A 12,488-nucleotide genomic window follows, 5' to 3' on the forward strand; every position below is an offset into this window, starting at 1 on the left:
TATCCTCTGCCCATTTTTTAATTGGGTTGTTTGTTTTTTTGGTGTTGAGTTGCATGAGTGTTTTATAAATTTTGGATATTAACCCCTTATCAGATATATTGTTGGCAAATATCTTCTCCCATTCAGTAGGCTTCCTTTTTGTTTTATTGATGATTTCCTTTGTTGTGAAAAAACTTTTAAGTTTCATGTAGTCCCATCTGTTCATTTTTTCTTTTACTTTCCTGTTGCCTTATAGCCTCATCCTCTACTGCCCCCCAACACCAGCCCCTGACCTAACAAGGTCATGAGGGAGTGTCCTGAAAAACTGGGACCAGCAGAATGATGTCGGTTGTCTCCCTTAGTTCATGGCCGCAGCAGCAACTGCACCATCCCGGGGGTTGTGTGTGTGGGAGTACGAAGGCACAGCATGTGTTGAAGTACAAGGGGTCTGGTCGATGGAAACCGACCTTAAGGCATTTATCACACAGACTTTAGAAAAAAAAAAAGTTTTACTCCTTTGAAGTTTCTTAATAAAAGCTTCACGTTGGCTCGATTAGGTGCTCAGTTCCAGAGAGAGAACTGCAGCCTCCTGGCCTCGGTGTTCTAAATCTACCTTTGTCTTTTGTATTTCTTTCACCCTGCGCTGTCCTCTCTCTCGCATCACTGCCTGTGCTGCGCGGGATGCAGCACTTCCCTTGCCTGCAGGGATGTATCAGTAAAAATATTGCTCAGGGTGATGTCTGCAAATTTAGGCCCTATATTTTCTTCTAGGAGTTTTATGGTTTCAGGTCTTACATTTAAGCCTTTAATCCATTTTGAATTTGTTCTTGTATATGGCATAAGGAGGTGGTCCAGTTTCATTTTTTTGCATGTGCCAGTCCAATTTTCCCAGCACCATTTGTTGAATAGACTATCTTTACCCCAGTGTAACTTCGTGCTTCCGTTGTCTAGACTAACTGCCTGTATATGCCTGGATTTATTTCTGGGCTGCCTATTCTGTTCCATTGATCTATGTGCCTGTTTTTGTGCCAGTGCCATACTGTTTTGATTACTGTAGCCTTGTAGTACATTTTAATGTCTGGTAGCATGATTCCCCCAACTTTGTTCTTATATATCCGGATTGCTGTGGCTATTCAGGGCCTTTTTTGGGTCCATATAAATTTTAGGATTATATTTTCTATTTCTGTGAAAAATGCTCTTGGTAGTTTGATAGGAATTGCATTGAATCTATATATTGCTTTAGGCAGTATGGACACTTTAACTATATTAATTCTTCCTATCCATGAGCATGGTAGGTGTTTCCATTTGTATCTTCTTTTATTTCTTTCTTCAGTGTCTTATAATTTTCTGAGCACAGGTCTTTTACGTCTTTGGTTAAATTTATTCCTAAGTATTTTATAGTTCTTGAAGTGACTATAAATGGAACGGGGTTTTTTTTATTCTTTTATTTTTTGTTAGCATGGAGAGGAAGAAAGTCGTAATACAAGGGCATTGGAGATTACCTTTAAGGTTCCAGCAGGCTTTTAACTCCTTTGACTCTAAGCATTCACAAAGGCTCAGCTTCATCCAAAGACTCATAGTGTGCCGACACCATAGCATCGAACATGTGACAGCTCTAGTAAAACCACCGTTTCAGGCACTTGCCAGATTTTAGCAGCCTGGGTTATTGCCTATAGGACAGTCAGTGAACTTAGGGACATCTCCATCATTCAGAGATTGATTTCCTCATCCCATATTCTTCTTCACTCAGCTCTTGTCTGCCTTTCTCCCTTCTTACTGTTTTATAGGCTTCCCTATTCAGGCGTGAGGTTATTGAGACAAAACAAATGATAAGATGTTCAACCTTGCTGATTGTGGGACCCAGGGCCAGCATCAAGAAGAGCTGAGACAAAGACAATATTGAAATTACAGGCTAAAGTCCCATTTTTTGCTACAGCGTATCTGAGTTGTATAGACTTGGGTGTTAAAGTGCTTGGATTTGCAGCCTGGTTCTGCCATTATTAGGTATGTGATCTTAGACAAATTACTTAACCTCTCTGTGCCTCAGTTTCTTCATCTATGAAATATGAACAATAATAGTACTTATAAGAATGACTATGGATATTAAATCAATTCAAACAGATGGAGTGCTTACACTAGTGTCTAATACTTGTTGAGCATTAGATGGATATTAACTTATAATTACATTTCACTATGTGAACATCTCAAAATAAAAAAAGCAGCTGCTTTATACTTCACATTTCCATAAAGTTTCATGATTTACAAAAGCACTTAAAATAGTGTGTCTTGTATAATTTCACAATTGCCTGATGATGTGTAAGTATTACCATCCTCCTTAAAAAGGAAGAAACAGAAGTTCAGACAGGTCAAATGCCTTTCTTCTGAATAAAAGTACCTATAGACATACCACAGCTACTTCCAAATGCAAGGAGGTTTTCAGCACTTTTTTTTTTTAATGCTTAGATGATATCACTTAATTATCTAGGCAAATCACATGTTTCTTTCTAAGTCTTTCTTTTCCTTGGAGTAAAATGGTAACAATACTACTTATCTGGAAGTATGTTATGAAGATCAAGCAAAAGAACACAAGTAAAAGGCCCAGAAGAGTGGCTGGTAGACAGTAGACACTCAGTGAATTTAAATCTCTGTTCTTTTCTCCTCTGACAAAAAAAAAAACAAACAAAAAAAACTACAGACAGCTCAGCATGAGCTTTGTTTTTTCAGTCTCAGTAGTTTTCTTCATGGGATCCAGGAAGGGCAATGCAAAGACCCCGAATTGACCATTCCCTGTGAGCTACAGTCCAAAGAAGAAAAGCCCTGGGTGAGCAGTGCTCTTTGACAAGCTCTCCCTCTGGAGCCATGCTGTTATGGCCAAGCTCTTAGAAGCTGGATGGACCAGCCTTCAAGGTCAGACCGCTAGGGTCTCAGGATTGAATTGCCATGCTAACCAAGTAACCACCTAATGATTTGACTTCTCAGGTGAATTTTCCTACAAGAGAAGGAGGTAGGTCTGCTATTTGATAGGATCTAATCTGCTGGGCAGTTGAAGTTTCCACCTTAATTCTGTTTTATGCATATTGTGTGCATTTAGTCAGCGTGAGCCATCTCCCTTGAGATGGCCCACTCCAGGTGTCATTACAAAATCGACTTGGGGACCTGGGGAGCTAAGGACCAGGCCCTGATCCCCAGGGTCCGTACCTTACCTTGGTTCTGTTCCTCCTCGTCTATCAGCTGATCTATTTCAGGAGTGTTCTAACTAGTCTCCTGTCTTCTCTCTGACCTCCAGCCTGTTCTCTCTTTTCAGAGACTCCCATGTCCTGAAGGATAAAGGCTAAGCTGCTTAGCAGGATAAACAAGGTTAATATTTTTTCCTTCACTACCTACCTTCCTCGTCACAGCCTTTCCTTCAGCTGTCTTGAGCTAATAGGTTCTCAATCACACCACAGTTTTCATGCTTCCATTTGTTTGACCCTGTCTCCTTGTCAAATGAGTGAACTCCTTTTTGGGCCTTTAAGCCTCCACAGACATCATCTCCGCTTTCATTGATTCAACAAATATTCAGTGAAGGCTGACTCTGTGTGCCAAGCCCCATATTTAATGCAGGACAACAGTTCTTGCTATGTGTTAGCAATGCGCTCAAGAATTTACAAGAATTATCTCAATTATCATTACAACCCTATGAAAGTGTAAAGGTCTACAGTCCCACATCCAAAAATTCTTGGGGGCCAGATGTGTTTCAGAATTCAGGGTTTTTCAAATTTTAGGGCAGCAGTGGATTGCGTATGTTAGACATGGCATTGCAGTCGCTGTAGGGGGCAGCTCGCAATCAAAGATACTGATATTTTTGTAGGCTAATGTATAAATAGTCTCTCCAGAGGAGAGCAAATAAACACTATAAATAGACAGTTCAAGTTAGTTTTTGCTACCAGACGAGTTCAGATCAGGTCATTTTGCTACCAAGGGAGCTAGGGCAAAAACAAACAAACATTTGGTTTTAGAGTTTTGAGGTTTTGAGATTATTTAAAAATTACAACTAAGTGATCGTGGACCTACACTATAACTATTGTGTTTTACAGATGAAGAAAGTGAGGCTCGAAGAGAGTAGATAATTTGCCTGAGATTTTGAGGAGTGGAGATTCAAATCGAGGCAGTGTCATTCCAAAACCTGGGCTTCCATGTCTGGGCTACATTCTTGCCCCCCAGAACTGCTTTCTCTGACTCCTCCCGCTGACAACAGCTCCCTCTTTGGTTTCACCACTAGGCTTGGTGAAACTTTTGGTCGCACCAGCGCTTGTCACCACTCTTCCCTTTCTAGGTTCTAATGGCGGCTTGATGCGGTCTTGCGTCCCTTACTAGGCTGCGAGTTCCTAAAGATCAGGGATTTCGTACCTGCGTCTGTGCTTGTCCAGTCCCTGGGCCAGCGTAGCACTCCCATAATTATTTACTGACTTGAACTAAAAGCTTAACTTGGGAACCCAGGAGAGGAAGGAATATTAGAGCTGTGAGAAATCAAAGGTCGCGAATGCCTGGCTTTGTCCCAACCTACACACTGTCACAGAAGAGCCTGAGAGGCAGGTTTTATACACTGTGCTGAACCTGGTCATTCCTTCCCAGTGTAACTAGCTATGGTGTTCCCATCCTTTCGTCCCGCACACCCTCCCTCGGCATACAAGCACATGCCAACATCTCCCATCACATACGCAGACACACGCATACTCATCACACTTCCAACTTCTAGCATGAAGAAAGTACCTTTCCGTAGAAATTCGGTTTGTTCAGAATATTCTACATATGAAGGAATTTGCTCCACAATGTACAGAGTGCCTGGCTCAAGGCTGTTATTCAGCTTTACCTTCTTCAGGTCCAGGACCATGTACTGATTGTTGTAGGTGCCTGAAATATCGGGAGACGTGAAGCAGGACATGGGTATGGCTTGACTGGTTAACGTGAAATCTGAACATAGGTACGTGCCTAAAACTGATGCTGCAGGGCCACTTACCAGAGTTGTATTTTGAAAAGATCTCTGCCCACTGCTTGCCATCATTGGCCATCATATTGGCCACTCGGACTCTTTGCCAGGCCAGGAGAGACTGGGGTGTCACAAGCTTGAGGAGCGTTTTATTATATACGCTGTTTGTGGTCTGCAGCAATATTAAACCACTGCCAAGAATGTAAAAGTCATCCAGAGACTCTAAAAACCCTACAGGAAAGACAAATATACAAATCGGTATGCATATGCATAAAATATTGAATCATCGTTAGCACAGAGCTTGACATACACAATGCATTTTGCAAAGAGTATCAGTTACTCTTATCCTTGATCTGCGGTAGCCTCTCCCGACTTTGGCTCACCTCTGTGGTAGCTACTCAACTGCTGCTTAGAAAGGTGCCAGTGGACCTCCATCCCCAGATTCTCCATTGAAATTATTTGATTTTATGATTTGGAATGACAGAAAATATTAAATCAGGAATATTCCAATTTCCCAAAAAGATGAACAGAAATAGATCTCCACTTGCTAGGATTTTGCAGGACAACTTTAAATTAGGGAGGGATATTAGCAGGGTTCATTATTGGATTGATAGACAATGGATGCCTTCTTTCTTCTCTTTCTACTTTCCTGTATTTTCCAAATTTTACATAATGAGTCGACATGATTGTCATAAATAGAAAAAACATCTACATTTATAAAAATGAACATGGTTTTGAAACTAGGATATTGACACAGGTCAATGCTTATATAAATGTTAGAGGCAACACAGGGAAATCAGGGAAGCCACAAATCTTTTTTAAAGGCCTATTTTGTGCTTTATACTGTGATGAGTATGGTGTAATCAAGGACTATCCAACACAGCTGCAACAAAGAGAGAGGCTGTATTGTCATCAGCAACTAACAGTGATGGACAAATGTAATAGTAAACGAACATGTGAGAAAGGACCCCAGCGAGAGAGCGAGACAGGAGCACAGGGATGAGTTCCTCTGGTGCATCACAGACTTTCCCCATTTTGTCACTTTTGCCATATCTGATGACTACTTGTACTATTGTTTACTTAATGTTTTTCCTTAAATCAACTCTCTTTTCAAACTTAAACTACTTAGCCTTGTCACATATAATACTATCCAGGGAACTCTCAGTTTAATGTTTTGGGTTCTTTCCCCCCCAAACCAATACACTTAAACAAATACATTTCTACTAACATGCTAAAAACACCCGTTCATGAACCGCCTACCACCACCTCACCAGCACTCAGCCTGCCACACTCTGAGCAACACCGATGTAGTCCGGTGCTTTCGTAATTGGGAAGAGCAAGATGAGGCTCAGAGAGGTGAGGGCATCTATTCAAGATCATGCAGGCAGCTCCTGGCAGACCTGGGCCTAGAATGCAGGTGGTTGATCCCGGCAGTGCTCTTTCCACTAAGTCTGAACACCTGTGTGCAGCCTTGGTGGCCCTCTCTCCTCTGGCTTAATGAAGGCTGGGGGAGGAGAGCAGACCTGGAACTGAGCCTGAAGCATATTATGGGAGAAGCATGGACCAGGTCAAGAGCAGTAAGCATTACAGGAAGGAACAATAATAGGAACAAAGATGCACAGTAGGAGTAGATATGGCATGGGGGAGGGGAAGTTTTGGGAGGTGGGGGCAAAGAAACATTAGAAAATGCATTCATTCACTCATTCACTCAAGAAGCATGTGGACAGGTGTGCGTGTGGGGGGCGGGGGGAGTGTCAAATAAAGGGGTCACCTGAAGCTAAAGGTAAGCCTTCAGAGCATGGACTGGGAGTCAGAAGCCCTGCTTTGTACTTCCCTGAATTGCTGCTACCAAATTTGGCACGTCTCATTTTCCCTTTGTTCCTATCCCTTCCTCTGGTAACCTGGGACTAAGTGATATTCAGCTCTAACCAGCTACTTTTAATTTCTGGAAATTTCTGAGTAGGAAAGTTCCATGTTGAGAGCGGTGTCCAACTAATTCATCAGGAGCCTCACAAGGCTGTTAGTAGCCTATACAGAGGTTTGTATAAAGGAGAGGAGGTTGCACATTCCAGGTGGCACCGAGTTTGATGGCAGGCACCCTTGAATGAAATTTTACTGGGCAACCCCTCTGGGAAGATACAGCCTGGATACAGGATGCGTGACTTGACAAGCAAAGTGTGGGGTGGATCGCAATGGCCATGCATTCACCTTTTGGGCTGGGGTCACTTTGCACTGTTCACGCTCTACAACCACACTTGGCCGCCTGGAGCAAGCTCTCTGGTAGAACATCCCCGTGGGGCGGAATGCTTTGTGTCTGGCTTGATAAACTTGCTACTGCACTCCTTACTGTAGCAACCTCTATGGCCACAAGAGGGCAGGCATTCTTTAATATGTGAGTGAATAATGCTACCATATAAGTAGTCTTTCATTTAAGAGCGAGGCTGTTTATTAAAAATGGAAAAATGTGGACCACCCAGAGTTCTGGAACAAAGAGGATGAAACGGCTTGCAAAAACCTCTAGTCAAGGATGTTAAAATTCTATAGTATTGAGTTTAAGGTTAAAAAAAGGAAAAGGCTCAGAAAGAGAGGGAACGAAGTCCTGAAACATTGCATTATAAGAGAAACAAATGTTCTCTGACTATGTAAAATTATATTCTCGTTTTTTATCTGTCACTGGCAGCTTTGGAAGGCAGCCTATTTTAGATGAGGAGAAAATGAAACACTTCAGTCTAAAAGCCAGCCTGCAACTATTTCATAGTAAGCTTCTTGCTGAACTTAATTAATAAATAAAAGGAAACTCTTACAGTTAATAAAGTAGATTTCAAGACTTTAAAAAAATCACTTGAATCACAAAAGTGAACAGTGACCGTTTAGACCTATTACTCAGTGTGACCCAGAAATGTTTATGCTTATTAGGCTATAAAGTGCATTTAACATGTACCCATTTGTCCACCTCATGCATTCATTAGCTGCTGCAAAGCTCCAAAGACCAAACACCCTTCTTCCTTACAAAAGAGTAGACTCAGTATTGACCAAGGACATGAATAACGTATAACTCACGGTGATTGCTATGGGTCATCATTGTAAAAATAGCTGTGCTACATTTTTTCACCCCCTCCCTCTTATCCATATTCTCTGCAATGTGACTTTGCAGCATCTCCCATCAAGAGGTGTTTCCCCATCTCATAAGTCTGGGCTGGATTTGGAACTTGCTTCATTTGAGAGAATGTTCCAGTTCTGAGTCTAGACCTCAAGAGATCTCGTACACTTCTGCTCACTCTCTGGTAACCCTGCTACTGCCTTGTACACAAGCCCTGTCTGGCTTGGTCTGTAGGATGAGAGACCATATGGAGGAGAACCAGTCATCACCTCAGCCAAGGCCAGCCTCTAGCCAGTCAACCTCCAAACAAGCAAGAGAGTTCATTCAAGAATAATAGAGCTGCCTGCTCAACCCACAGCCAATCACAGATGCATGAAATGTGCCAGCTTAATTATCGAAAAAGAACCACTTAGCCAACCTGTGACTCAAAAGCAATAATAATCGACATTGTTTCCAGCCACAGTTTTGAAGGTTATTTTTTGCATAGCAATAGCTAACACACAATAATAGTAACCCACTTATACAACTATTTTGTTTTGAAATGTCTTGCTGCCCTTTGATTTTAACACAGAAGGATGGGACACTTTGGGAACTCCCTTTTCTTTCTTTCTTTCTTTAAAAAAAATAGACAAAATAAAGCACAACGTTGTGCCATACTCAGCCTTTCTGCTCAGCTTCTTTCCACTGCTGAAGAGGGACAGTATCACTTCTCAGACCTGTGGAAAGCACCAGCCTGCGATGGGCTGTCTGGTTTCACTAAGGCAGCCTGACAGTCAGTCAATAATGTTCATTAAACACCTACTAGATCCCAAGCCCTGTGCAATGGGTCCCAGCCCAGAGACTGTATCAGAATTCCTTTGGGAACTCCATGTCCACCTCTGCTCCCCTTTGAGTCTCCACCAGGATCCCTGCTCTAAGGTTGCTGTCTGAGCAGGAGAACCTGCTGCTTCCTCACTCTAATAAAAGGAAGCCTGCGGGTGCTCTTTTATCCCAAGACACGATATCCTACAGCCATTTATTTCTTGGTCTCTCCAGCGGACTCAATCTGCCCACCTTCCAGCATGGCATTTATTGGCTTCCCTTCTTGCCAAGATCCTAACTGGAACCAATCCGTGTCTCCAGTTCTCCTTCCAGTGATTATTCCTCTACCAGCTATTCTCTGAGGACATCTCTGCTTAATTCTATAGTAAGAATGTGATCAACGGACGATTCAGACTACTATGTATTCAAGCACACAAAGTCCATGCTGTGCAGTCTGCATATCCTACAGTGGTCCACTACAGGAATTAGTAGGTCTCTTAAAGCTTATGTGGAGTAAATATAAAGAAGGTGGGTTAATATTTGATCAATATTCTGTTATCATCCACATCAACAATGAAATTTGTTTTTCTTCAGTGATAAATTGTCATTTACTTTAGATTGTATTATTTGTTTACTGTTTTCTGTCTCTCCCATAGCATGTAAGCTCCATCAGGACAGGGACTTCTTCTGTCTTGTTCACTCCAGCACCAAGAAAAAGAATTTTTCTGACACATAGTAGGTGTGCAATAAATCATTGTTAAATCTAAAGAAGAAAGAGAAGATGGTGGTGACTGACATTTACTGTGCACCTACTACACACCAGATACCTTGCTTGAGAAGGATGGATACCATAATTTGATCTTCACAAAAAAGCAAATAGATGAGTTCTTATATTTAAAAAGATATACATTTAGCTATTTAAAGTGAACAAACAGCATTGTCAGGAATAAATCTAAGACTAAATTTCAACACATTTCCACTTTACCATATGCCTGACAGATGTTATGGGAGCAGATATGCAGTCATGTCAATGGCAACAACACTTAGACACAATGGGGCAAATGCAGTAGAAGCAATTCAGGAGAGAGTGAGTCATTGGGAGTTGTGTGTGCAGACAGGGAGGAGCTGGAGAAAAAAAATCTTCTAACCAGTTAATCAGGAGAAGTATGGAAAATAAGGCGGGATTTTTGGAAAGACAAAAGGGAGGAAGTTTCCTGAGCTAAGAGGGGAAAGATGATCAAGACAGGTGTGGCCAGGCAGAAGCCATCAATGTCCTGGAATGGTGACAAAGAGGACATAAAGAACAAAAGAAAGGCACTTAAGAAAGCAGAAAATTAAGTGCTATACAATCTGTCTGTAATCCTTTGAAATAGGTGCGCTAGTTCTTTTCCTCCCTTGGTTCTACTTTTTAAAGGGAGAAGACATGAAACTTGGCATGAATTGTTTGTACAGATTTCACCTTTATGACCAAGGTATCTAAGATAAAAGAGGTAATGCAAAATTAATAAAAGTAGTAATGCAATAAAAATATTTATAACATACATAGGCAGTTTTATCACCTATGAAACTAATAACAGTAAGGATTGTGAAGGAAATTTGAGTAAACTATCTTGGGGCCTTGAGACTCTTCTTTTATGCTGTGCCCCTACTTTCAAGTATTTGAACTTCCAACAGGAAACGCTGGGCAAAGTCTTTGCTACCTAGACCAGAAGGGCTGTCGAAGAAAGGATGGGCTTGGACCCAGCATGTGAGAATCGCGTAGGGTGCTCATTACAAATGTTCCAGCCCAGATCAACTGACTAAGAATTTCTATGGATGGCACTTATGAATCTCCACAGGAGAATGTAAGGGGTGTCATAGAAGTGTGTGGGGGAGGTGATGGGATGCTTGGATGTAATAATACAAAGTAGGAACACATGCACGTTTGGTGAAACACATTAAGCCAGTTCCAGAAAGTAAGGGTACAGATAATTAAGCTGGAAGCCTCAACCTCATAAGGATCATGACTGAAATCCTCAATCAAAACACTTTGAATAAATTCCAGCTTTTGTTCCCACACAAAAGCTCCACCCACTTGGCATGCTAGGAGGCCCTTTTAGTTTTAACCATTTAGCTTAAATGCAAGCTGAATCATTTGTGGGAGGAAAAAATGCATATTTATAGTCAGATATATTGTGTTTAAACCCCAGGCTCCAGCTTCTGACTGGTATGATTTTGAACATGCTGGTGAACTCTAAACCTGTTTCTTTATATGAAAAATGTGATACAATACCCTCTTTGTTATCTATGAAAATTAAATGACATATTAATATACTGTTTAGGATAATATCAATCAAAATGCCAGGCATATAAGTAGGAACTAAACAAATATTTGGTTGGGGTTTTTTTATTTTTTATTTTTATTTCAATATCAAATGAGCACAGACAAGTTTATAGTAATTTATTTAAAACTTGGATGCTGCCTAATTCCCATAAAACTAGCTAGGTCCTATTCCTGTCATTTAATATCAGAGTGGCTGCAAAGGATTCACTTCAAGGTCCAACTCTTGTGCTGAACATATGGGTCTGCATCTGAAATGCCTTGATAACAATTCCTGGACATTTTGGACTCTTGTTTTGAAATCAAGGCTGTAAGAGGGAGGGCCGCACGAAGGGAAAAAAGTGAGCCTGTGACAGAGACATGATCTCTTAGGCAGCCCTCACCTCCACCTTTCACTTCATTGCCCGTTTTCTCCCTTCAGTTGCCACCATGTCCACAGCAGGTCGTTCAGAGCCACCTTCCTTAGGGTTTTTAGAGCCTCAGGCAAGTGTGTTTTTTAGGGCCCCTGCCTATACTGGGGGTGCCAAAAAAATGTATACACATGACTTGTATTCATTTTTGTTATTGGTGTATATTGAGTATTACAATTTTAATACAGTTTTTTCCTTAAAATGTGTATTCATTTTTTTGGCACCCTCGGTATATAGACAATTTGATTAAGAAATATATTCCATAATTCATGGGCCCATGTGAGGAACAGTGATTTATCAATAAAGATCTAGAATAATGGATGGAGAAACGTATTAATGTATTTGTCTATTATCCCATCAGTCACTGCACGTGAAGATTCCTCACAGTGTCCAGGTGCCATCTCTTTGTATTCTCTCTTATCAAATGCATTGCTCCTGGATAATTTTATACCTCCCACCATGAGAAAAAGGTAGCAATACTGCTATTATTCACAAAGCCATGACTCTTTGTAACCTGTTTGTATGGCAACAACATAGATTTTTTTTTGCCTCTATGGTTCCCTATCACCTTTTACTTAATTTAATGACTCTGCTATATCTATCATGCCACTGGTGCACACTGGCTGCGAAGGACTCCCTCAAAGATCATTACTGTGTGGGCCGGCCGAGTGGCGCGATGGTTAAGAACTGGCTTGGGACGCCAGAGGGCCCTGGTTCGGATCCCACATATGAGGGCCAGTGACACTGCCGTGTGTAGCCAGCAGCCAGCGTGAGTGGCCAGCAGCCGCAGTGAGCGGCCATCCAGAAGCCGGCGACTGATCTGCCTCGCCCGTGAAGAGCACAACGATGGTGCCAACTTGGGCCAGTGAAGCAACGTCCTCCACAACTAGACTGAAGAACAAAACGACA

At 41.6% G+C, this 12,488-nt stretch overlaps 1 protein-coding gene across 3 annotated transcripts in view; it reads right to left on the bottom strand.

The window, feature by feature from the left end:
- Positions 1-12,488, bottom strand: part of PLBD1 (phospholipase B domain containing 1) — a 55,779-nt gene that overhangs the window by 12,316 nt on the left and 30,975 nt on the right. For all 3 annotated transcript variants that reach the window (XM_019643291.1, XM_019643290.1, XM_019643289.1), the window contains exons 7-8: positions 4,979-5,179; positions 4,732-4,872 (exon numbers count right to left, since the gene is read on the bottom strand). In XM_019643291.1, coding sequence (XP_019498836.1) covers positions 4,732-4,872; positions 4,979-5,179 — 342 coding nt within the window. The remainder of the gene's footprint in view (positions 1-4,731; positions 4,873-4,978; positions 5,180-12,488) is intronic.

This window comes from Hipposideros armiger, unplaced genomic scaffold (genome assembly GCF_001890085.2).
Source record: "Hipposideros armiger isolate ML-2016 unplaced genomic scaffold, ASM189008v1 scaffold_76, whole genome shotgun sequence".
In the NCBI taxonomy this organism is placed as follows: domain Eukaryota; kingdom Metazoa; phylum Chordata; class Mammalia; order Chiroptera; family Hipposideridae; genus Hipposideros; species Hipposideros armiger.